The following is a 27,025-nucleotide window of genomic DNA, read 5'->3' on the forward strand; positions in this document are numbered from 1 at the left end:
ATTAGAGCTAAAAGAAAATCCTTCAGAACACGGAAGGATCCAACTGAAAATAGGAAACAACATAAAGAACGGCAAATCAAATGCAAAGCGCTGATAAAGAAGGCAAACAGAGACTTTGAAAAGAAGATTGCATTGGAGTCAAAAACGCATAGTAAAAACTTTTTTAGGTATATTAAAAGCAAGAAGCCAGCAAAAGAATCGGTTGGATGGTTAGATGACTGAGGGGTAAAAGGGGCACTCAGGGAAGATAAGGACAAAGTGGAGAGATTAACTGCTTTGCTTCGGTCTCCACCTAGGAAGATGTGGGAGAGATACTGGTGCCAGAAATGGTATTCAATGCTGATGAGTCAGAGAAACTGAATGAAATCTCTGTAAACCTGGAAGACACAATGGGGCAATTTGACAAATAAAAGAGTAGCAAATCATCAGGACTGGATGGTATACATCCCAGAGTATTGATAGAATTGAAAAATGAACTTGCAAAATTATTGTTAGTAACATGTAGTTTATCTTTAAAAGCAAGCATAGTACTGGAAGATTGCAGGGTGGCCAATGTAATGCCAATTTTGTAATAGGGCTCCAAAATTGATCCGGAAAATTACAGACCAGTGAGCCTGACGTTGGTGCCGGGCAAAATGGTAGAGACTATTATAAATAACAAAATTACAGAGCATATTCAAAAGCATGGATTAATGAGACAAAGCCAACATTGATTTAGTGAAAGGAAATCTTGCCTCAACAATCAATTACATTTCTTTGAAGGGGTGAACAAACATGTGGATAAAGGTGAGCTGGTCGATATTGTGTATCTGGATTTTCAAAAGGCATTTGACGAAGTACCTCATGAAAGACTTTGGAGGAAATTGGAAAATCATGGGTTAGGATGTAGTGTTCTACTGTGGATTAAAAACTGGTTAAAGGATAGAAAACTGAGAGTAGGGTTAAATGGTCAATATTCTCAATGGAGAAGCTTAGAGAGTGGGGTTCCGCAGGGGTCTGTGTTGGGACCGCTGCTTTTTAACATATTTATAAATCATCTGGAGGTGGGAATAACCAGTGAGGTAATTAAATTTGCCAATGACACAAAGTTATTCAAAGTTGTTAAATGCAAGAGGTTTATGAAAAATTGCAAGAGGACCTTACGAGACCAGGAGACTGGGAATCCAAATGGCAGATGACATTTAATGTGAACAAGCTGGAAAGTGATGCATGTGGGAAAGAGGAACCCGAACTATAGTAACATGATGCAAGGTTCCACATTAGGAGTCACCGACCAGGAAAGGGATCTAGGTATCATCATTGATGATACGTTGAAACCCTTTGCTCAGTGTGCGGCGGCGGCGGCTAAGAAAGCAAATAGAATGTTAGGTATTATTAGGAAAGGAATAGAAAACAAAATGAGAACGTTATAATGTCTCCGTATTGCTCTATGGTGCGACTACACCTCGAATACTGTATGCAATTCTGGTCACCGCATCTCAAAAAAGATATAGTGAAATTAGAAAAGTTACAGAGAAGGGCGACGAAAATGATAAAGGAGATTGGATGACTTCCCTATGAGGAAAGGATAAAACGGCTAGGGCTCTTCAAATTGGAGAAAAGATGGCTGAGGGGAGATATGATAGAGGCCTATAAAATACTGAGTGGAATGGAATGGGTAGATGTGAACCGCCTTGTTTACTCTTTCCAAAAGTACTAGGACTAGGGGGCACGCAATGAAGCTACAAAGTAGTAAATTTAAAATGAATCGGAGAAAATATTTCTTCACTCAACGTGTAATTAAACGCTGGAATTCGTTGCCAGAGAATGTGGCAAAAGCAGTTAGCTTAGCGGGGTTTAAAAAAGGTTTGGATGGGTTCCTAAAAGAAAAGTCCAAAAGCCATTATTAAAATAGACTTGGGAAAATCCACTGCTTATTTCTGGGATAAGAAGCATAAAATGTATTGTACTGTTCTGGGATCTTGCCAGGTACTTGTGACCTGAATTAGCCACTGTTGGAAATAGGATACTGGACTTGATGGACCTTCGGTCTGTCCCAGTATGGCACCACTTATATACCCACTGTGCCAGACAATGCCCCAGTCATAGTCACACTCACTCTGAATTTTCTGAATAAGGAAGCTCACTTCTTTTACTCTCAATTGTAACTTTCCCATTTCAGCGAGGACCAGGTTCAGGAGCCTGGTAGGCCCATATCATCAGAGGAGCTCCAGTTAGTCACCAAACACCTTAAATTAACTAAGGCGCCTGGGACCAGATAAGGTGGGTCCCAAATATTATAACATCCTGGGCAATTTGGTAGTTCCCCCTCTGTGAAATATGTGTAATGGCCTTTTGGAGGATCAGCATTATGCCAGGCCTAATTTGGCCCTTGCAATTCTTCTTCTAAAACTTGGGAAGGACTTGAAACAGCCAGGTTCTTATACCACATCATTGGTCAACCAGAACTTTTAAGATTCTAGCAGTAGTGCTGGCGGGTAGACTGAATGCTTACCTGCCTCTGGTTATTCATGAGGTCAGGTGGGTTTTGTCCCAGGCTGCTACACATCCATGAATTTGTGTAAAGTTATGATGGCCTTGCATGACAATAAGGGTAAGTCTAACCAGGCGTCATTGCCAGCCTTGATATTGAAAAGGCATCTGACAGTGTATTATGACCACACCTGTTTTGGACATTAGATAAGTTTGGATTACAGTGGAATTTCGTTACCTGGGTTCAAGTTTTGTATACCAACCTGTAAGAACAGCTGATAATCAATGGCAGATTATTCTCTCCCTTCAGTCTGATGTGTGGTATACTATCAGGGTTGTCCCCTCTCCCCCCTGCTCTCTCTTTTAGTGATGGGAGTCTCTGGCAGTGAGGATCCGACACGATCCAGACATCCAGGGCATATGGATTGGAGGTTCAGAAACTCGTTTGAGCATGTTTGCTAATATGCTCTTTTACGTGAGCTGGGCAACCTGAGAACCTTGCCAAGTTTTTAGATTTGGTGTACCAGTTTCGTACTTTCTCAGGGTGAATTGTGATAAATCAGATGTTCTATCTTTACAGAACACAGGGGAGAAGACTTGGCATAGCAGGCTACTGATTAAATCTATTACTCGCAATATGAAATATTTGGGTATTTACCTAAATCCCTCGATATTAGTGATGTACCAGTGTAATATAGTGGCGGGCACAGATAAGATCAAATCCCTTTGTCAAAAGTGGAGTGAACTTCCCCTTTCCTTTATGGAACGGGTGGACCTTGTCAAGATGGCCATATTTCCTAATTTGCTTTACTCCCTACAAGCACTTCCCATCTGGGTGCAGAGAAAGAAGGAGCTGGCCTTGAAAACTATTTTCAGAAAATGTTTATGGCAGGGACTAGCAGCACACATTGGCTACTCTAAATTAATATTGGACAAGTCACAGGGCAGGGTGAATTTCCCAGATCCCCGCACTATTACGCTGGATTCACGCACAATGAAGCATATTTTCAAAGCACTTAGCCTTCCAAAGTTCCATAGGTTTCTATGGAACTTTGGAAGGCTAAGTGCTTTGAAAATATGCCTCAATGTGTCCCAAGCTGTGAGTCAGGATCTCTCCCCTGCATCAAGCAGAACTTGCAGCCCTTCACGCGGTTCTGAGAAATTCTAGTCAGACTCACCACTGCCGTCTGCTCCCCCAAAGCTCACAGTCTCCACAAGTCTTACCACAGATGAGAAAGGCTCAGGACTGATACTCTGTCCCCATGTTCTCCAACAAATCTCTCTCCTTAGGGAGGGAAGTAAATTCGCAGGGCACCACAGAGATGGATCTGAAGACCTCCAGATATGACTCTGCACACTCAAGTCACCTGCAAAGCTCAACTGGAGACCAGCTGACCAACTAGACCAGGAGCAAATCACTCAGAACAAGAGACTGAAAAGTGTGTCCATCCACCTACTGGACATAGAAAATACTGATGAGCTGGACTGGATGCCAAGAGGTATGTCTCAGCTCAGTTTTCAGTTACCTTATCGCCACCTACTGGTTGATGGACACAACTATCTTGCAACTATCTTACAGGTTCTGGAATATCAGGAAGCTACGTAATGGAATGAATTATTTTGTTACGGACATGGTATTGGCAAATATGACATGACAACCTTACTGGCTGCCAAAACCAGCATTAACAAGTGACTAATTGTTTAGATTTTTATTTAGCAATTGATGAGTAAAGTTAAATATATAAATGTTTCCTGGAATGACAGGAAGGTCTATTTTACCACAGAAGTGGTAAGTTATTTTACAATAGCTGTTAAACTATACTCACGCAAAATCTCCTCCCAGAGTACAAATAAGATGAGCACCAAAGACACTCCACAAGGAAAAGCCTCCACATCTCCAGGTCACCATGACAACACTACAGTCTGGAGACCATCTCATCAGTTTAACAGCTCCTGTTCTGTTCCAGATATCTGTTAGGATTATGCAAAAAAAAAAAAAAATAGTTCATGGAAGACATGCCATATGTATTTATCCTTAAAAATCTTGTATTCATATTCAGCTTTAGTACACCACCATTTAAAGCATTTGTGAAGTTAAAATGATTCAGATGTACATTCTTGATCAGCCAGCAGAGGGAGCCAACCTCTTAAAAATAGACAAAATGCTACCATGGTGCAGATATTTAAAGGGTCGAAGGGATTAAAGATTAATAACTACACTACAAGGCAAAACATCAAAAGCAATGCATTTCATGGTAAATATGTACCAAGTTACATTCTTCCAATAGTTCTCATAAGATAAAGAAACACTAAGTAGTAAATGCATCTGAAGAAAACTGATGTCTTGGGTTATGAGCACTTTGGAAAAGGAGTTCTCATAACCACAGTGACATTCACTTGGTCTTTCCCTGCATCGCTAGTCTGTTCTTCAAATGGCTACTTCACTTTGTTATGCATACCCTATACTTTTTAATATGAAATTCTGTCTGCTAGTTCCTCCCCCTCCCCAAGGCATTGCAGAAAACTATAGGTAATGATGCTGTGAATAAAGTACATTTCTTCTTTACAATATAGTTGTGAACTATGTCTTTCATACATTTGTAAATAAATATGGAATAGAAGATTGAGATTTGGATTACAGTACAATAAAATTCCACTGGGAAATCCAAGTTTTATTTATAGAATGTATAGGGCTTCACAGGATTTTTGAATTTGCAGCTCCCAGGGTTGGACGGTGAGGACCCTTGAAAAAGCAGCAGCGAAACGGGTCCGTCGGGGCCTCACTCTTGGAAGTTGATTGCGGAGCACAGACTGAACGCTGTTTAACAGAGATAAGTGGTTCTTTATTTTGATTTGAGTTATCACACCATGTTGTCATTAAAATCAAAGAAAGGTTTTTTTTTTTGCCTATGATTACTTTTTAACTGTGTGCTACTAGTACTATTCCGGTTCAAAGTAACCATGCAAAGCCACAGTAGGATGAGGTTTTTTCCTCTCTTTTACAATATATGAGTAAAAGTACAGTGGTTATAAGTGTGCAAACAGGATTCACATCATGTTTTATTTATAGAATCAACAGATCTTTCTCCTTTGAAATATGCTATACTTAGAAATTCACTACAATAGCTCATACTCCAAGCAAACTTTATTGCATATACAATCAAAACTGCATACCTATAGCAGATGTTCTCCAAGAACAGCTGGTTATCAGTTCTCACAGACAGGTGACATCAGAAGGAGCCCTGGCTGGAGCAGAGAATAAGACTTTTCTAATCTGCTCTAAACATGCCATCCTACATCATCATTATCATGTGGGACCACATTGTTATAGTTATACACTAAAGAGAACGCCTAAGGGAGGTAGGAGAGTTTTGTAAGAATTGATACTCTGCTGTCCTTAGAGAACAGCTATTATAGGTAACATAGTAACATAGTAGATGACGGCAGAAAAAGACCTGCATGGTCCATCCAGTCTGCCCAAGACAAACTCATATGTGTATACCGTACCTTGAATTTGTACCTGTCCTTTTCAGGGCACAGACCATATAAGTCTGCCCAGCAGTATTTCCCGCCTCCCAACCACCAGTCCCGCCTCCCATCACCGGCTCTGGTACAGACCGTATAAGTCTGCCCTCCCCTATCCTCGCCTCCCAACCACCACCCCCTCTTCCCCCCACCTGCTCCGCCACCTAATTTCAGCTAAGCTTCTGAGGTAAGTTATTTTGCTTTCTCTCAATAATCGCAAGATACGTCTTCACATACAGGAATCTCTTAGTAAGATGACAACCTGTAAATAAAAACAGGTCTTAGAGGTATGGGACCCTTCAGGACAGATTGACCAAACCTGGCTAGTTAGGAATAACAATCCAAATAATATGATTTGAAAGTGTGGCCTAACTCCACATTGTAGCCTTACTGATCTCCCATATGGGGGCTTACCTCAGGTGAGCCACCCAGGCTGACAAGGATCTAACACAGAGTCTTGACATATCCTTTTTGAGACATGCTTGACTGGACATAACCGTGATCCCCTATCAAATTAATTTTCTTTGGCTCCACCAATCCCTGGCCTACCTGGATCAAAACAAAAATGGACTTACTAAGGGCCTTAGTCTGCTTCAAATAGAAAGCTAAGGCTGTCTTACAATGCAGCTGTGGAAGGCTTGTTCACCTTTATAGACATGTGGCCTAAGAAAAATGTGGGAAGGATGATTTACTTGTGAAAGTGAAGATGTGACACTACCTTAGGAGGGAACTTAGGAGGAGCATGATAAATCACATTCTCTTATGATTAAAAAATATTTGTATAAGGTGGCTAGGTGGCTAAGTGATTTAAGGCTTGAAACTCACTGACTCTGTCTGCCAAAGTGATCACCACTGAAAACATGATCTATGTTAGATGTTTTAGCTCACAGACCAATGGCTCAAAAAACAGACAGGGGTCCCAAGACACTGTGGGATGTTTGATAGAAGGCTTCAGTTAAAGCAAGTTCCATATGAATCTGGTAACTAAAGGTTGGGTTTATTTTCTCTGTGCTGATGGTGAATACCAATTACACTAAATAAACCCTAACTGAATTAGTCTTCAGGCTTGACTCCAAAAGATATAAATAACTGTATTTAAGCAGTTTGTGTGTGGGATATGAGCATGGTATGAGGAAAAGGCCGTAGGATCCTAAAGGCAAACCCTCCTACACTTAAAAAAAAAAAAAAATCTCCTTGTGGAAACTTTCAAGTCAGAAGAATGAGACATTATCAGGCAGACTCAAGGAACCAATTATTACTCTCAACATTGAAACTGTGAAGGCTAGGGCCCTGATGGCAGGAAGGAGCAGTATTCTCCGACTGCCTGATAACTGCCACAGAATTAGAAGTCAAATGTGTCTTAGCCAAAAAGGGAGCTACTTAGAATCATAGTTCTCTGTTTTTGTCTAACTTTCAAAGTTTACTATCAGTGTGATTGGAGGTTACACACAGAGAAGCCACTCCTCCTACTTTGGAAGGTACCCAATACTAAAATGCCTTGTGACCCCCTCTCCGTGAACGGAACTTTGAAAACTCCTTATTCAGAGATGACAAACAGATCCACTGTGGGTGTTTCTCACTTTTAGAATAACCAATTTTCTACTTCTGTCTAGAGATCGCTCAAGAGGTTCCAAGAATCAACTAAATTTGTACACAAGTACAGTCTCCTTTTCTATCAAATACATAGCTCTTAAAGTCATCCCTTAAAAAATGGCCCAGTTTCACTTTCCTGATTCAGGAACATAGTCACTTGGAATATCTGGATCAGGATGACTATGGGCTAATTGATCTCTGAAAGCCTTAGTTTTGGACATTTAGAAATTGTCTTTAGCTGTAAGAAATTGGATGAAATTTCTCCTCAACCATGCCATTACCACCCCCCCCCCCCCCAAAAAAAAAAAAAAAAATTGAGTGAAGCTCTACTACATGTGTACTCTAGCCCAGGTTGGAGATGTTCATTTTTAGGATGATCTGAGAGGAATTTGCAAGGATAATCTGGCCAGATTTGACTACACTAGTCTCCAAGACAGTGTCCCTTAGCCCCTGAGTCACTATGAGGTGTATTTTCAAAGCACTTAAGACTTACAAAGTTCCATAGTAACCTATGGAACTTTGTAAGTCTAAGTGCTTTGAAAATGAGCCCCTATGTCTCATAAATCTAGAGTAATGTGCAGCCACTGATATCTCAGGGTCCACTGCATCAGAGAAAGCTGAAGGGAGTGCTCAGTTTGATCCATCCATCAAAACAGAGTTCATGAGAAGTTTGATGATCCATACTACGTCCCATAACGTCTGAATGGCCTAAGTGCCTGTCTCATTTTGAGACTTGTCCAGGGAGTTACAAGTAATACTAAAGCCATGTGGCGCAACAACTTCAACAAGCCCCATTCTGCTGTCTGCTGACTCAACAGAATCGCATGAACCACAGATACAACGGTGCTGATCATTTTCTGTAAGACAAATGCTTTTTTGCCCGAGTCATACCTAGCAAAGTATATATGAATTCCAATTGAGCCAACAGGCTTAAGCTTAACTTTGATGAATCTGAATGACTCCAGCATCCAGATGATTTTGCGTAAAGTTTTGTTAACTGCTTCCCGAGATGGACTCTTGACCAATCATCTGAACAGGGGAAACACGAACTCTGTGTAAATACACTAACACCATATCTAGGCATTTGGCAAAAATACTGGCAAGCCTTTCCTGCACACCTAACAGAGGTCTGAAGCCCATAGCCGTAAGAGTGTGCAAGTTCCAGTTCCTGTAACAGAAGCTCTCAATGCCACCTCCTCCATACACTGGAGATGGATACAGCAAACAGATCCTGCAGCCTCAGCATTGATGAATCACCTCCAAGGACACTGATTTTCATTTTTTCCCCATGTAGTGTTTATAGAATTTTTCAAGAAAACACACACGCAGAAACAGTATATCCACTATTAACATCAAAAATAAACTCAAAACCACTAGTAGCCCCCCCCCCCCCCCCCCCCCCCACTTGCAGAAAACTGTGAAAGCCGATTTTGGATGTCCCTAACTGCTTTCCATCGCTGGGACGGCCAAAGTTCACGGGAGCGTGTCGGAGGCATAGTGAAGGCGGAACTTGGGCATGCCTAACACATGGACGTCCTCGACCCATAATGGAAAAAAAAAGGGCGTCCCTGACGAGCATTTGGACGACTTTACTTGGTCCTGTTTTTCTTACGACCAAGGCACAAAAAGGTGCCCGAAATGACCAGATGACCACCGGAGAGAATCGGGGATGACCTCCCCTTACTCCCCCCCCCCCCAGTGGTCACTAACCCCCTCCCACCCTCAAAAAAAATCTTTAAAAATATTTTTGCCAGCCTCAAATGTCATACTCAGGTCCATCACAGCAGTATGCAGGTCCCTGGAGCAGTTTCAGTGGGTGCACTGCACTTCAGGCAGGTGTGGACCTAGGCCCATCCCCCCCCCCCCTACCTGTTACACTTGTGGTGGTAAATATGAGCCCTCCAAAACCAACCACAAACCTACTGTACCCACATCTAGGTGCCCCTCTTCACTCCTTAGGGCTATGGTAGTGGTTGTTCACAAACTTGTTAATTATGTATGAAATTACACAAATGCATAATCCCACAGGGCACACAGAGCAAGTTAAAACTGGTCACAAACATTATAACCCTGATCTGTTATGCTGACTGATGTCGACAGACTTTTCCTTATCTCCTTCCACAATAATTCTGATGCACAGCGTTTTGATATCCATGGGACTGTGTGTGGTTGAAGAACTCTTCTGAGTGTCACCTATCTGGTTCTGAACACTGGGGAGGATGTGATTGGCAATGAAAAAGGACTCAAATCTTTGCTTCTTCCTGGCAAAAAGCAGAGGGAACTGGCTCCTCCTTACTTACTGAGATACAATATGGCAACTTGGTTGTCCATTTGAATTAACACAGAGCTGCCTTGGAGAAGATGAAAACAAAGAAGATAATTTTACTAAAATAAAACTAATGCCTATATGTAAAGGGCAAAAAAAAAAAAAAAGCCGATCTGCACTATTTTATAAAGGAACATAACAGCCTATAAAGCACTAGAATAAATCCTGCAGAAACAGTTCCTAGGTTGAGGTCACTGCTTGGGGAGCAGGCCTAAACGTTAGTGTGTCAAGTACATGCACACTTTATGAAATAAGCTTGCAAAATTACGACACCAACCATGCTCCAACCAAATGTTTCCTCTGAACATGCCTATTCAAAGCACACACTTAATTGCTCCATGTAAAGCTGTATATGTGAGGTATATTTACAAAAGGTATTTTATATGTGAAAAAGGTTTATACATAACATAAAATATGGCTCAAAGGTTAAAACAACTGATATGCAGAAGTCCTTTGGTTTTTGACCAAGTGCCCTGGGAAATATGAAGTCTACATGAGCTCACCACTCAATGTCAGAAACATCTCTTAGGGCAGACTGATATTTCAGAGGAGTTAAAAAGGTACGTCTATGTCAAACTAAGCAAAAATCACCATCAGCTTGTAGCTGAGCTAAAGGATGAAGAACAGCAGACACGGGATGAGCACTGTATGCTGATTCCACTGGAATTTGATATACCACTGAGGTCTTTTCATTTTCAAGTGAATAAAAAAGAACCACAAATAGCAGCGGACATGTGACCCGATATCTCTAAGAAAGCTCTAGCCATTGCCATTATGGATGCTTGAATTTTGCATGCATATAATAGGGACTGCAGGGGTGAACTGACAATAATCTGGGCCCCCAGGCACAGAGGGTCATTGGGCCTCCTGTTTGTTTCCAGCAAACCACTCCCCTTGCATATGACAGCCCCCCCAGGCATACCTTGAAGAGCCCAGGTGGTCTAATGGTCTGTTCAGAGGCAGGAAAGAACCTCACACTTTCCTGCCCACTGCCGCTTCTTCTTAATGGCTTCCAAGACTTCCTGCGGCTCTCTCGTGGGTCGCAGCAGTCTCGGCATCCATTTTAAAGATGCAGCGATACCGGACAGAGCAGCGGTAGCGGGCAGGAAAGAGTGGGGTTCTTTTCTGCCCCTGAAGAGGCTACTAGACCACCAGGGCCCTTCAAAGTAGGCCTGGGGGGCCCCACTGAGGCACAGGGAGCTGTACTGTGCAGGGGGGAGGCACTGGGCTACCTGCCTGGATGACTGTATGGTCAGTCCACCTCTGGGGGGAATGTAATCTAAGTAGAAATATTCTTGCCTGTACTGTGCCCAGAATCACACCTATAAGAATTCTGTTTCTAGGACTCAGATTTGATTTGTTGAAGTTGCTAATGAAGCCTCGACTCCAGAGTAGATTGTTTAGTCCCTGTGGACTGGGGTTAAGTTTTCTAAGGAAGCTACAAAAAGGAAGTCGCTGAGGCAGGGAAAAACTAGATCTTGCTTGTGCAGATAAGTGGCTACCACTACAAGGCATTTCTTGAAGACTCTGGGGGCTAAAGAGAAGCTGAAAGGAAGGATCTTGTCTTAATAGTGGCTCATATAAATAAGAAACAGAAAGTAATTTTTGCAATGATATGCGTGTAAAAATCTTTGAGACCCAGTATACATCTTGAATTTCTCCTCAAGGTCTCAGAGATACAAGGTGGGGTATAAGCACCCCACGTTTTGTGGAATGAAGGAGTACCAGAACTAGAAGCCTCAGTTTCTTTCCTATGGTGAAACTGGTTCTATTGCATTGTGCTGGAAAGGAGACTGACCTTTTCCTGTGGCATGTAGATATGGCTCTGGGACTGGGACAGATGAGACCACTGCAGGGCTAATCTGGTGGCTGGGAGAGAAAACTCAATCAGTAGCCTGTCTCAACTATGCTGATGACTCGGGAATCCATGGCAATCTGTTCTCATTGCTGAAAGCAGTAATTTCCCTTTTGTCTCTCTATAAATCAATGTCTGCAGGTAATAAATTTTTGTGCTATAGCTTCCCCTTCCTCTTGTTTCTATTGGGTATGTTATCTGTTTTTTAAATGTTTATTAATTGAACTTTCTTGTGTGAATTATGTCTGTATGTTCTGACTTATTTTTTTATACTGTAAACTGCATTGATATGTTTAATGGAATGTGGTATATCAAGTACCATGAAAAAGAAATAATAAATAAAAGTAGTGAATCTGATCCTCTACGGTTGGGGTAGGTTGCTTTTTTTCTGAATAGACACTAGCTATATTTGTGTTTATGTTTATTTATAATTGCTAAAATTCATATTTTTACAAATCAAGGTGATGTACAATAAAATAAAATCAAAACAGAAAATGACAAGAAAGGAACTCCATTATAAAAGGAAACTCAAACATAACAAAAGAACATTCAAATAACCAAGTAACTGTTCCTAAGATAGATACCACTTGCTGTCAAATTCCCAGGGACTCTAGAGAGCACTGAAGGCTTGACTGACGAAAACTGTTTCCAGACCTACCTTAAAAGTTTTAAAAGATGGTTCTGATCAAAGAGGAGGGGTCAGGAAGTACTTTTTCTAGTTGACACCCAATAAGCACATGAGGGACTGGAAAGAACAAGGCAATGGTCATTTAATGATCAAAGCCAGTGCACTGGAACCAGGGCTTTTTTTGAGGGGGTACTTGGGGGTACTGAGTACCAGCACCTTCTCCACTGTCTGCTAAAATTGACCCATGGTTCCCAAGTTTTAATGAAAGAGTTCAAGCCCTACACACCAATTCTGCCTTGTCATAGATTCTGTGACTGGATGCTGGGGGCCTGGCTATTGTGGGGTGGGTCCCTCAGTGATCAGCCCACCCCTGAAGAGTGGCCTGGCATTTGAGTACCAGCACCTTTTTCGCTAGGAAAAACTCACTGACTGGAACATACAGGATCATCAGGGAGGCTAAACAGTCTGGGGTTCCAGTGTGGAGGGCTTTATGTGTCAATGAAAGATTCTTAAAATCAAATTCTATATTCTACTGCCAACCAGCATAACTTCTTAAGCAGTGGGGGATGTGGTCTTTACATTTGGCACAACAAAGCACTCTTAACTGCTGTATTCTGTAGTGTTTGAAATCTCCTTAGTTCAGATTTACAGATATCTGCATATACCATGTCACAATAGTCTGGTCAGAAACCAATGAGAGTGTGAAATAATGCGATCTAAATAACTATGAACTGATCTTAATTTCCAGAGAACCATAAACCCTGACTTGAGTACTGATAAAACCTGTGTTTGAGAAAGAATTTGGAGCCCAAGATTACTCCAAGATATTTAAAGTTCTGGTTTTCAGTATTTGCATAATGAATGTGTGTGAGACCTATTTGCATGCAATGGAAGCAGTGAATGCAAATAGATCTCATGTAGGTTTGTTGTGGAGGTCCTGGAGAATGGGCTGAGTTGTGGACTTCGGGGACTGGATTTGAGGACCACTGGTATAAGGCATTCTTGCTACTGGGCACACTTTACTTTCTCTTCATCTTTCCTGTTATTTTGGAGTTCGTTTCCATATCGAATTGTTGTGGTTCAGGAAACCATAAACTGGCTGGATAGACATACCAAAGAGTACTATGACAGTAGACAACAGTCAAAAAGGAAGACTGATACTTACGTTTATTTTATTTAATTACCTATGGCATTCATAACTTGTTCAGAATAATAAAAATAGGTGAGTTAACAAGGGTACAGTCACAGTTACATAAACCACAGATGGAATAAATAAAACTAAAATACTAATTTAAATAAAAATAAAATCAGACTGCAAACATAATAAAACAAAGAAGTGGGAAAGCGCGGGGTACAAATGTAACAAAAAAACAAAACAAAACAAAACATAGAACATTATACAAAAATGTGAGTAGCACCTGGCTGTCATCCTTTGTGGCTGGTCTTTTATAAAGTCACTGCACTGAGAAGTAGACAAGTTTTCCACCAAAGAGACTCTATACCAGTGATTCCCAAACTGGGTTCCTGGGAACTCTAGGGATCCACAAACTCTCTTTTAGGAGTTCCTCAAGAAATTATAGAATCTGTTTGTATGAACATCCATTTGATTAGAAAAACTGAGGGCTCCTCAGTGCATGAAAAAATTATTTTAGGAGTTCCATCACAGTAAAAAGTTTGCAAATCACTGCTCTATACAACTGCACAGTGTCAGATAATTCAATGCACAGAGAAGGCTCTCTTTTCTTCTTTTTGTACATGACGCCTTTTTTCAGCTTTACAGTGATTACAAAGATGACTGAGGCAGTCCTTTTTGGACTTGTGGGGACATGCACATACAATGCTTGCATTCAGCTTGATTTTGGTCAGAGCTCATGCAAATAAGATACTTAGAATTCCTGTCAAAGTTTTCTGCCACATTGTGGACAGGACTGGAACCCTAACTTTGGTGACAATGAAAAATCCCCACAAAAATAAAAAGGATTTTTTTTTTTTTGCTTTTAGAAAGGAAGATAAGAGAAGGAAGGAAAACACAACTACAGTAAAACAACTTCAGAAGACAGAGGTAAAAATGTCTCAAAGACAGAAGTGCTTTATTTTTACAGCTGTTCAGCAGAATGCAAAACAAAAAAAACAAAACAAAAAAAAAACAACAGAGGCTGAGGATACTGCTATGCGTAGGAAAAGCCTAGCAGACACTGAAATTTACACTATGCTCTGAGCTCTGGGAAAGCTGTTCCATCCCAGCCAACTGTGAAGTTATCGCCCACTTGGTGTGACTCAATCCTGCTCGTCAACAGAAAAAAAAATCAAACATATCAAATACAAGAGTATAATAAAACTCACCAGGATATTGTTTTGGTGTTAGCTCCAATTTATGAGACAGCTGCATGGATCCTGTAGTGTTATCTATTGTATAAACCTGAACAGCGCCACTAGGAAAAAAACCAAAGATGACTTAAAATAGTTCTGCAAACCTTCATGTAAAAACCAATCCATTTCTATAACTACATATACTTTATTTTACACAGGTACGTTTAAAAAAAAATATGCCCCAAGGCTACAGTTTAATTAAGGTGCTCAGATTACAAAACTTTCAACAAGAGGCTTTCTATTAAAAAAAAAAAAAGAGAGAGATGAAATGAAAGTGTCATAATGGAGTCTATTTGTGATCACAGAACAGGGTCCTTCTTAAAGTGAGTTATCAGCAATGAAAGAAGTTTGGGTAATTGTTTTTATAAATTACGCAAGGGGTAGCATTAGCCATCTAATTTCTTGTTCAAACTCAGTAATTTGGCAGAAAATTAAATACACCAATTTGTTTAAAACTGAGACTGCCAAAGTAAAAAATTAACCCACGTTTATATTAGAATCAGTAATCATGAAGCGCATATGCGCACACACAATTAGTGAAAGGTACACATTGACTTTCATTGTTTCATGGGATAAAAAAAATATATTACCTTATACGATTTTGAGTGGTAAATTAAGACTTACTTGGCACACCCAAAAGCCATCAGCCTGTATTTGTTGTTAACTGCCACACAGGTAGCATCAACAACATCTTGTGCCCAAACTCCATGAAGTTGCTGTAAGAAATTAAAAAGCGAGATTATATGCAATTGTTTCATTACAAAAGCAGTGTTGGGTCCATATAGGCAGCACAGCAAACTAGTGTTCAGGTCTGCTGTCCACAGAACATATCCTGGGAAGAGGGAGGCCTATGGTGGTACTATGGCAAATTCTGCCACCCACAGAACACTTAAATCTTTCCTTCCAGCCATAATTTCAGTCATCGAAGCAAGTTACTTCTTTAAATTGGGGGAGGGGTTAGAACTGGTCAAGGTGGTTTAAAAAAATATTTTACTAGTGGAATATTTAGTATATTGCTATGTACCAGGACATTAAATTGTAATTAAACTAACCCATCATCTGTAAGAGTTGGATAGGGATAAGAGGACAAACCATAGTCGGGCCAATTTCCCTTTTACTTAGGTTCCCTTTTACAAAGGCGCGTCAAATCGACATTGCCGCCTGACTAGCGCGTGCGCCTGGCAGTAATTCCAAGTTTGGTGCATGGTGAAAATCTGCAGTAGAAAATAATTTTCTATTTTCTACTGCGGGGGCGTTCCCGGTGGTAATTGGCAGTTGACGTGAGCTGGACGGTTACCGCGCGGGTAATGCATGAGCCCTTACCGTTAAGTCAATGGGTGACATTTAAGGGCTCAAGCTGTAAACAGAAGCGTGCTAGTTTTCATTTTGCTGCACGTTCATTTCCCAGCCCCCAAAATCCCTCCTTTTTTCCAGATGCGGTGGAGAATTGGTCCAGCATGCATCCAATACATGTGCCCACACTACCACAGGCCACTTTTTGGTGCACTTTTGTAAAAGGGCCTCTTAGTTCTTCAAGAGGTATATAGAGATAGATATATATAGATACATATATGCCTGGAATAGACTTCCTGGACCTATACATCTAGCTCCATCTCTACCTGTTTTCAAATCTATGCTGAAAACCCACCTTTTCACAGCTGCTTTTTAGCTCCCATTACTTCCCTCACCCGTAACTGTCTTGTTTGTATTATTTAGATTGTAAGCTCTTTTGAGCAGGGACTGTCTCTTTGTATCAGGTGTTCAGCGCTGCGTGTGTCTGGTAGCGCTCTACAAATGCTAATAATAATATGTGTACAAAAACACACACACCCCTACCCCATACCTCAGCAACAAATTTACTCGACACTGGTGTGATGAAACCAACACGACCATCACTAAATACCACAGCAAAGCCATCCAGTGTGGCGCAATACTCCATGTCCTTGATATGCACATCCTCAAAGTCCAAGCATGAACCTACTAATGAAAGGAGATTTAATGAATAAATGTTCTCAAAAAAGCTCTCTTTTTATAGCACAGTTCTCAGCAAATATACTGCAGGTACAGAATGTGTCAATGGAAAGAAAAATGTGCTTACTTGCATCCTTTGTTGGCACTGAGACAGAAAATCTAGTTGCTTAACTGTAGCAGGTTTTCAGTGAGTAGCAGGACACAAGTCCTCACATATGGGTGATGCCATCTGAGAAAGCCAATGTGGGAAAAGCATCTCCAGCTTAGTAAAACTTCTCAAAGTTTCCAGAAAAACACACTGCACATATGGATGACTTCAAGCCACCTTGCAGGCCCTCCTCAGCCATTGAACAGCTGAGCTTAGAACACAGCTCACATGGGAGTTGGGAGGATATGTGAGGATTTGCATCCTGCTAACCACGTTGAACAAACACTTAGAATATAAGAACTGTCATACTGGATAAGACCAAAGGGCCATCACATCTAGTATCCTGTTCTCAACACTGACCAATTCAGATCACAGGTACCTGGCAGAGCCCTAACCAGTGGCTAGATTCCATGCTTCTCATCTCCAGGGATAAGCAGTAGCTTTCTACGAGACTATCTTAATTTGTTAACTTTTCTTTGAGGAACTTGTCCAAACATTTTTTAAAACTGTTTTTACATATCCTCCAGCAACAAATTCCAGAACTTAATTATGCACAGAGTGAAAAAAAAATCTCAAAATCTAGCAGAACTAGAAAAGGTTATAGAGAAGGCCAACTAAAAGGAGTGGAGTTCCCCAATAAGGAAAGGCTAAAGAGGTTAGGACTCCATCTTGGAGAAGAGATGGTTAAGAGCACATGACAGGTGACAGGAGTCTAAAATTACGACTGAAAACAGGACCGGTTTGAGAATCGCTATTTTTAACAAGAGGACTCTGTTTCCTATCCCATGACTATCTCCTCAGGAGTTTCCCATGAGGAACTTTGTCACACACAGTCTGAAAATACAGATACACTAAATCAACTAGCTCACCTTTATCCAGAGATTTATTCATGCCTACAAAAAAATATATCACCCTATATTCAGCTGCAGTATTGAATACCCAAATAAGGTAACTGGATAATGGCAATACTCAGTCTAATATACAGATAACTTAACTGGAGAAGCTACCTACCTAACTGTCCTAAGTTTTCTGGATAGCAGACTGAATATTTCCACTACCCTGATAAATTCTGGGACCTCCCTGGGACGTAAATGCAGTACCCACAGTCTGCGTATCTGAATATCCCATCAGAAGCACTTATCCAGATGAGTGCTTTTGAGTACTGATCCAGCAGCAGATTGGCAAAGCAAGATTTCCCTGGTATAAATCCACATTGGCTTTGACCCATAAAACCATGACTATGTATATATGCAGTAATTTTGTTCTTTATAATAAGGTTTTACCATTTTGACCTGCAGTGATGTCAGACTCACCAACATGTAGATTCCCGGTGACACTCTCTTTCTTTCTTAATTAATCATCAATTATTTGAAGTGAGGTACAATAAAAAATAAATGTATATTATTCTGTTTTTAATTTGGCATTCTGTTGGCAATACTTCAATCTTAAATTACTTTTATCTGACAAATTACTGTGATTTGCTATTTAATTTGTTGATTTGACCAACTGCATACCCAGGTTTACTGATTTGTTTCAGTTCTTCTGAACTGTCACCATTTAATATCATTTCCCAAATGCACATATTTCTTACATCTTCCTCAGTAAAGACAGAGGCAAAGAATTAATTTAGGAGGATAGTTACTAAACGTGCATTAAAGGGAATAATGCATATTTGCTTCTTAATACATGTTAACAGTGTGAGCTACTTTCCCTTAACACACACTAGTGTAAGTTACTGTGGGCTGCATTAACAATGAAATGCAAATAATGCAAATTCCTGAAAAGGACCTCATTATTACACAGATTGAATAACACATTTTGCATTGACCACCACAACCTGCATTATACATGGAAAAGCAACATCAACTTTCAACATGTGGCCCAATGTTCCTGGGGAAGAACTCTATAAAAAGCAGTACCTCTATAGCCTCACAGCAGGCACCTCTCCAAACTGAAGCCTAAAGCCCCTGCCCTTCCATAGGCCTCCCAACCCCCCCCCCCCACCCCAACAGAACACAGGGCCTACCTGAAGCAATCTCTGGTGGTTCAGTGGAATGGGATAGGAGTGCCTTCCCCTTGCATCTCTAGATGCACAATAGCACCTGTGACCCCTAGCAGTTTTGCGGGTACTACAGCTAGGCATTAAACTGCCTTTTTCCCTTATATTTATTTAAAAATTGATATCCAGCTTTACCTAAATTGGGTCAGAAAAATACATACATAATTGAAATAAATATACAGTCAAAAAAAATCTATTCAGAAAATGACATCTGCAGGACATAAATGACCTAAAATCTATAAAACATACCTCAAAAAGTTTTTGAAATTTCAATCTGCTAAAGTACCTTGACCCCCACTGGTAGTATCGCAAGACCACCACTAGAGGTCGCAGGCACCACAAGGAATAGGAGTGACTGGGGATCAGTCCTACCCCACTGCACTGGACTAACAAGGGTAAACTGGAGGGGCTGGCCTTGGACTAAGATTAGGAAAATTGCCTGCTGTGCAGGTGGTCTGTTCAGGGAGAGAGAGGAGAGGTACCACTATATATACAGCTCTGGCTCCCCAGAAACATCAGGTTGTGCTTTAGCAGTCCAATGATCTCACAGACCAGAATAATGTAGCTAAGATTATTGCAAGCTGGGTTATCCATTTACTGTATAAGTCATCAATCTGCAGTACAGAGTTACTGCAACTTAGTGACTTCTGTGGTAAACTAAGCTGCAGTAAAATGCCATATTTTAGTCTCAGTTTGGTTAACTTTCCCCTTGGTCTCTCTGCTATATTACTGTCCTCCCTTAACCCTCGATCATCAAATTGTCCACTTACCTCAGACTTCTTGCTCTGAAAGTGGCTGAAAAAAAAAATATGAGATTCTGCCTCTACACCAAGCTTCTTTTCAACTTCTTTTTGCCTACCTTATCAATGCTTTACATCTAACTTTCCAGTGCTTATGCTTTTTTCCATTTTCTTCATTTGGCCTGTTTTCCATTTGTTAAAGGATGTTCTTTTAGCTATTTTTTTTTATATATTTTGGATTTTGCTCACATCTTTTTTAGTAGTAGCTCAAGGTCAGTTATATTCAGGTAACATAGAAGGTATTTCCTTGTGATCACAGGGCTTACAATCTAAGGGGCTTGAGCTGGTGTAGGCGCTAGAATAGACTTTCAACACATGGCATTGGGGCACCTAAAAGGAGGTGCCCACTTACAGAACTGATCAATCAGTGAAGTAAATTATTTGAATGTTATCTGTGACATAACTGCTTAACCTTAGCCTCTGTGTAAGGGTTACCAAGGGAGCTTAGAGGAGGACTGGGGAAGTATGGGTCTTTGGGGTACTCCAAATTGAAAAGTCTACGATGTAGACATTGTAGATCCTGATTTCATGGGGAAAATCTGGCCACTAAAATAAGACTAGAACAAAAGTAAACCTTCTCTCTAATAACTTGATCGATAGGTCAGTAATAAGATTGGATCTAATAGATCAAATGCTGCACTTAGGTTGAGTGAGACAATCAGGGCAGACTGGTTGTTTTTAAGTTTGCAGCATATTTCATTCACCATGCACAAGAATAGGGGACTCCATGCAGTGTCCCAGATGAACTCCTGGCTGCCTACAGCGGTGTCAGTTTGTTCCTTAACCAATCTTCTCTAACACCTTCAATGGAAAAGCAAAGGTAGATCAGGGCCAGATTTACATATAAGTAGACAAGCTACAGCTAGGGCCTCATGTTACAAGGGCTCATGTCTGCAGCTCATTGTGACCCTGGGCAAATCAGGCAAATCACTTAACCCATAAGTACATAAGTATTGCCATACTGGGAAAGACCAAATATCCATCAAGCCCAGCATCCTGTTTCCAACAGTGGCCAATCCAGATCACAAATACCTGGCAAGATCCTAAAAAGTACAAAACATTTTATACTGCTTATCCCAAAAATAGTGGATTTTCCATTTAATAACGGTCTATGGACTCTCTGTTGTCCCAGGTACAAAACAGATTGTGAGCCTACTAGGGACAGAGAAAGTACCTACATATAATATATTAACCTGCTCTGGTTGTACTGCAGAAAAGCAGTATATCAAATCTATGACCCTTTACCCTTTTACTAGCATAGAAAATTATTACATTTAAAATTTACTTCCTAATTAATTGAGGGGGCCTTTTAAATGTTAAAACTTAGTAACAACAATATTTAAATCCAGCCCTAGGTTGGTTATAGGGTGAAAATTTGCAATGTTTGATGGTCAAGGGCGGTATTCTTAGGAGATGCTGGATAATATCATGTTTCCGGTAGAAGGTGAAGATTCCTACGGTCAGGCTGTTAGTTACCCCAGACAACAGGTAAGGAAAGAGACCAATACACCTTATAATCAAGGTAAGTCACTTTTCTCATAATCAGCAACTCCACCCTTACACAGTGTAATGCTGGCTTTTCTAGTTTTTCAGTTTCAGATTTAAGGTCAGAGAGATGTGTTTAGTTAAAGCTCTGGTCTCAGATTTCTCAAAGTCTAACTGCTGAAAATTGTCCTCTGATTCTGAATTAAAATTGTAGGGAACAGTGGCCTAATGGCACTGGTAAATGGCATTTCTGTTACAAAGAATGTGAATGGTGTTCTTAGCTAAGTCATGGGTGCTGAATTCGAAAATGAAATCAGTTTTTGCTTATCGGGCTCAGTTTTCTTGTGACACGCTACCCTTTTTATAAAAATCCCCCGCTGAGCGGGGGGGGGGGGGGGGGGGGGGGGGGGGGACGGGACAAAGTCCCCAGGGCCCGGGCCTTCAAGAGGGGCCCGGTGCCAGTCTCACCCGCCCTCTGACCGTCTGCCACCGGGCCGGCTCCCTGTATTTAAATCACCGCGCGGTGCGACTCTCCCTCTCACCTCCCTGTGAGGCGGAACTCCTCCCTTTGGTCTCCTTCCCTCCCTGTATCCCGCCCTCGGGGGAGCAGCAGCAGCGGCGGCGACCTTGGAAGGGGGAGGCGACCTCGGGGGTGGGGCTGCGGTGGGGGCGAGGCGGCCTTGTCCGGGACCGGCCAAGTTTCTCGGCGGCCCTGCTGCTGTGGATTAATTTAATTCAGCAGTGTTGGAAAAACAATTGAAATATACTAGGAATTACAATACAAAACCCTTAGTTTAGAAAGCCACCACCAGGAAATAAGGGAGGTTTGGCAACATTGCCCATGAGTCATGCTCGAACATGTTCAAACACGTTCTGTTGCGTCAGTTGCCTGAACTCTCAATGCTGAGACTGCTTGTAGTTCTACGTTTGTGAAGGTTTGTGTTTTGTGTCATTTCAGAAGAAATGCCTCGTACCTGTGCAAATAGCCCAAATTCTTTTTGTTATATCTGTGGAGAATTTACTCTAAAAGCGCAAAAACGAAAACTTAATCCTCTTGTAAAATAGTGCTACGAACTATATTTCGGGTTTAAGGTTGGTGAATAGGACCGCAAATGGGCTCCCTACATTTGCTGTTTGATGTGTGTTACACTCCTGACAGGCTGGTTAAAAGGAAGACGTCGCATGCCCTTTGCTGTTCCCATGATTTGTAGGGAACCAATGGATCACACAACAGACTGTTATTTCTGTCTGACAAAAATAGCAGGAATCACCTCGAAAACAAGGAAAACTGTGCAATATCCTAACTTACCATCTGCTATAAGACCTGTATGTCACAGTGAAGAATTGCCAGTACCAGTGCCTCCTGAGAATTTGATAGTGAGTAAAGATGAATACAGTGACGAACATGCAGAAGACAGAGAAGGGGATATGCATACCGACCCATCATTTCAGGACCTCTGTGAATCAAATGTGCCCCACTTTTTGACACAAGGGGATCTCAACGATCTTGTTCGTGATTTAAATTTGTCGAAGCAACAGGCTGAGCTTTTAGGTTCGAGATTAAAAGGATGGAATCTTCTTTCTTGTGATACGAAAGTGAGTGTTTTTCGTGACCGACATGCTATTTTTTCTGACTATTTCTCCAAGGAAGGTGACGTGGAGGGGCATAATCGAATGAAAACGTCTATCTCCATGGGCGTTTATCTCCGAGAATGGGTCCGTGAAGGGGCGGACCGAACCGTATTTTCGCAAAAAATAGACGTCCATGTTTTATTCGACAATTTGTGAGCTGGACGTTTTTGTTTGTCAGCGATAATGGAAAATGAAAGCGCCCAGCTCAAAAACGAATAAATCCAAGGCATTTGTCCATGGGAGGGGCCAGGATTCGTAGTGCACTGGTCCCCTCACATGCCAGGACACCAATCGGGCACCCTAGGGGGCACTTTTACAAAAACAAAAAAAAAAAGGTAAAAGAGCTCCCAGGTGCATAGCACCCTTCCCTTGTGTGTTGAGCCCCCTCAAAACCCACTGCCCACAAGTCTACACCATTACTATAGCCCTAAGGGGTGAAGGGGGGCACCTACATGTGGGTACAGTGGGTTTGGGGGGTTTGGACGACTAAGCATTAAGCAGCACAATTGTAACAGGTAGGGGGGGTGGGCCTGGGTCCACCTGCCTGAAGTCCACTGCACCCCCTAACAACTGCTCCAGGGACCTGCATACTGCTGCCAGGGAGGTGGGTATGACATTTGAGGGTGAAAATAAAAAGTTGTGAAACATTTTTTTGTGGTGGGAGGGGGTTAGTGACCACTGGGGGAGTCAGGGGAGGTCATCCCCGATTCCCTCTGGGGGTAAATCTGGTCATTTAGGACACTTTTTGGGGCCTTATTCATGAAAAAACAGGGTCCAGGAAAAGTGCCCTCAATTCTAGCTACAAACGCATACTTTTTTCCATTATCGGCGAAAGGCGCCCATCTCTGTTCAGGTGATAACCATGCCCCAGTCCCGCCTTCACCATGCCTCCGACACGCCCCCATCAACTTTGTACGCTTCCGCGATGGGAGTGCAGTTGAAAACGTCCAAGTTCGGCTTTCGATTATACCACGTTATTCGTTTTTGTGAGATAAACGTCCATCTCCCGATTTAGGTCGGAACTTGGGCGTTTTTCTCGTTCGATTTATAAGCAGGATGGTCTTTTGTAATGATCTTTTACTGGACTTTTACTCTTATGTTGCTTATATCTTTGATTTCTTTGTGAACTGACACAGTTTTTTTGGAACTCTTGTAGCAGAAGCGTGCCATTTTGCCAGATACATATAATAGCTACATACGTCGACACAAGCATTTACAAAAACCATTATCACATGAAAACTGAGGCTGATACAGAAATTCTGAAATGAGATCTGGATTCAGGGAAGAATTATCTTCCAGAAAATGTATGTTTTGTTCTTGTTACAGAAAAAAAAAGTTTTTGTAGACCAGTGTGGTTAGTGCATTAGTCCTGACAACCTGGGTTCGATTCCCACTGCAGCTCCTTGTGACCTTGGGCAAGTCACGTAACCCTCCATTGCTCCAGGTACAAAAACTTAAGATTGTGAGCCCTCTAGGGACAGAGAAAGTACAGGAATATAATGTGTACAGCACTGCATATGTCTAGTAGAGCTTTAGAAATTAGTAGTAGTAGTAAAATTACCATAGAAATACAGTGAAATAGGGCAGAAAAATAAATAGAACTCCTTTGACATAAGAAACCATGATAAAAGATGTTTAGCTGATGTGTTCCTTTTCTTTTGCCTGGCACTCACTTTAGCTTTGCATGAGGAGGATCTTGATGAAAGGTTGAGAGTATACTATTTGCTCAGCCCTTGGCTGGCCCCAAACTTGTCTCTCTCTCTCTCTTTTCTTCAAAGAGATAGCATTAGGATTTTAACTTGGATGCTTGCAGACATATTCCACACTGGAAATATCAACAGCAGCATGTTTCAACTTCTACCTAATCACCGGGGTGCCAAGAATCAAAATCTTTTACACGGGTAAACACATGCTCAACTCAATTATTTAACATTTAGAAGAAAATTAAAAACATAGCTTTACCCAGTGGAGTAGAGTGGTATAGCAGAATGTCATCTCATTTAGGGGATAAGAGATAGCTGAACAACATACAGGGTGCACCTTATCGGGGCTGATTTTTACTGATTTATATTTCGAGTTATATATTTTATTGAGTTGTGTTATGATTTGACTTAGTTTTGTATTTTATTAGTATTTGTACACCGCTTTGGACAATATTTTTTTTTTCAGTGGTAGAAAGGTGGTTTAAGTAGTTTTTAATTAACTTAAAAAAACCCCTCTAAAAACTGTACTAAATCCTCCCCCCACCAGACCCCAGATGTACGTTTGCCTGTATGAAAAAAATTATCATTGTCATCCTTTCCAGTATGTATGTTGCAACTTCTTCCAAAGAGAGTGCAAAGTACGCTAATACTGCAAGTATATTCTTGCAGTGTATATGCCAGCCAAGATTTCCAAAACCTCACAGAAGTTACCCTTTTGAAATGAGTAGGCAGCTCTGCAGGATTCTGAAACTTGCCCTTCTAGGGAAGTGCTGGCCACAAGGAGCTAAGAGAAGGTGGGAGACTTTCTCTGACAATCTACCTTAGGGAAGCAAGCTGGACAAGCTCAAAGGTTATGTGTAGCAACAATTAGCTCAATTCCCTTCAAGTCCTGCTGGGCAGACAAGCTGTCTTTAGTATCAATGGTGGAACTACATCAGTTACAATATGGTGGAAGGGAGCTTGAAATGTGTTTTGAGTGACTCGGAAGTTGTAAGAGCCTGAGAAAAATGTAGCCCTTATTCTGTACCGTTATAAGACCACCTATAAAAGTAAAAGTGTGGTCACACTGACAGTGAACAAATCAATTATCCTGTCACCATACACCCAAAACTCCAAACTGGTGTGTAGTACAATATAAAACCATCTTCAAAAATCATAGTTATTAGAAAGCTTTTTAACTTATACAAAATAGAAAACATGGCATTACCTCGAGAAGACTGCAGATCAACAGAAAAAGGAATTGTACAGAGGTTGATGGCTTTCCTCCCATTTGTTAATCCATCCCAATGAATAAGATGGAGAAGCCCATCAGCCGTAGCCACAAGAAGATCCTCCAGCACAGACTGCAAACTGCAAGAAAGCAAAACATTTTTCGTCAGCTCTGCTTACACATCACTAATTTAAGTTTCATAAACATTATTTAAAGCGTTTATAACCCACTGATCACTAACAGCTATCAGTGGATTACAAAAAATATGACATATTAAAAACCCCCATAAAACCATGATATTATTTACCAAATCCCAACTTCTCAGACTGATCCTTATCCAGCAATACAGTCTGAACACATTGACATATTGCATGCCATCTAAACAATTTTCAAATGCTTTTGGATGGATGCCAAGGATTGGGAGCGGTGTATGATGTACGGAGTATGGTATACAGGGCAGGATGCATGTGGAATGTGTAAAACATAGTAACATAGTTTTACACATTCCACATGCATGTGTAAAACTATGTTACTATGTAAAACGGTAACGGAATTCAAACATGCGTGGGATAAACATAAAGGAATCCTGTTCAGAAGGAAAGGATCCTCAGGAGCTTAACCGAGATTGGATAGCAGAGCCGGTAGTGGGAGGCGGGGCTGGAGGTTGGGAGGCGGGGATAGTGCGGGGCAGACTTATACGGTCTGTGCCAGAGCCAGTGGTGGGAGGCGGGACTGGAGGTTGGGAGGCAGGGATAGCGCTGGGCAGACTTATACGGTCTGTGCCAGAGCCGGTGGTGGGAGGCGGGGATAGTGCTGGGCAGACTTATACGGTCTATGCCAGAGCCGGTGGTTGGGAGGCGGGGCTAGTGCTGGGCAGACTTATAGGGTCTGTGCCCTGAAGAGCACAGGTACAAATCAAAGTAGGGTATACACAAAAGTAGCACACATGAGTTGTCTTGTTGGGCAGACCGGATGGACTGTGCAGGTCTTTTCTGCCGTCATCTACTATGTTACTATGTTACTATGTCTGCTGCACTGACCTCCCAGCACACTGCCACTGCTCCTCAAATCTTGGTTCCACTAATGCAGTCCATCCAACTGTAGATACAAAAGCAGAAAGCTCCCAGCTCTTTGCCAGGATTGCTCAATGGTGACTACATCACCGTACCTGGGCTCTTTCTGAAACCATGAAATCATAGCCCTCTCTCCCCCATCTACCTTCCATGGGTTGTGTGTTGTGAATGCTGC

The 27,025-nt window shown here is 41.5% G+C and overlaps 1 protein-coding gene across 3 annotated transcripts in view; it reads right to left on the reverse strand.

Annotated features, from left to right (window-relative positions):
• Window positions 1-27,025, reverse strand: part of RIC1 (RIC1 homolog, RAB6A GEF complex partner 1) — a 195,493-nt gene that overhangs the window by 71,682 nt on the left and 96,786 nt on the right. For 2 of the 3 annotated variants that reach the window (XM_030193795.1, XM_030193792.1), the window contains exons 5-9: window positions 25,775-25,917; window positions 16,613-16,749; window positions 15,394-15,485; window positions 14,743-14,831; window positions 4,299-4,443 (exon numbers count right to left, since the gene is read on the reverse strand). In XM_030193795.1, coding sequence (XP_030049655.1) covers window positions 4,299-4,443; window positions 14,743-14,831; window positions 15,394-15,485; window positions 16,613-16,749; window positions 25,775-25,917 — 606 coding nt within the window. The remainder of the gene's footprint in view (window positions 1-4,298; window positions 4,444-14,742; window positions 14,832-15,393; window positions 15,486-16,612; window positions 16,750-25,774; window positions 25,918-27,025) is intronic. The other variant, XM_030193794.1, reaches the window with a different exon arrangement.

The sequence above is a fragment of the Microcaecilia unicolor genome, chromosome 2, assembly GCF_901765095.1.
Source record: "Microcaecilia unicolor chromosome 2, aMicUni1.1, whole genome shotgun sequence".
NCBI classification, from domain to species: Eukaryota; Metazoa; Chordata; class Amphibia; order Gymnophiona; family Siphonopidae; genus Microcaecilia; species Microcaecilia unicolor.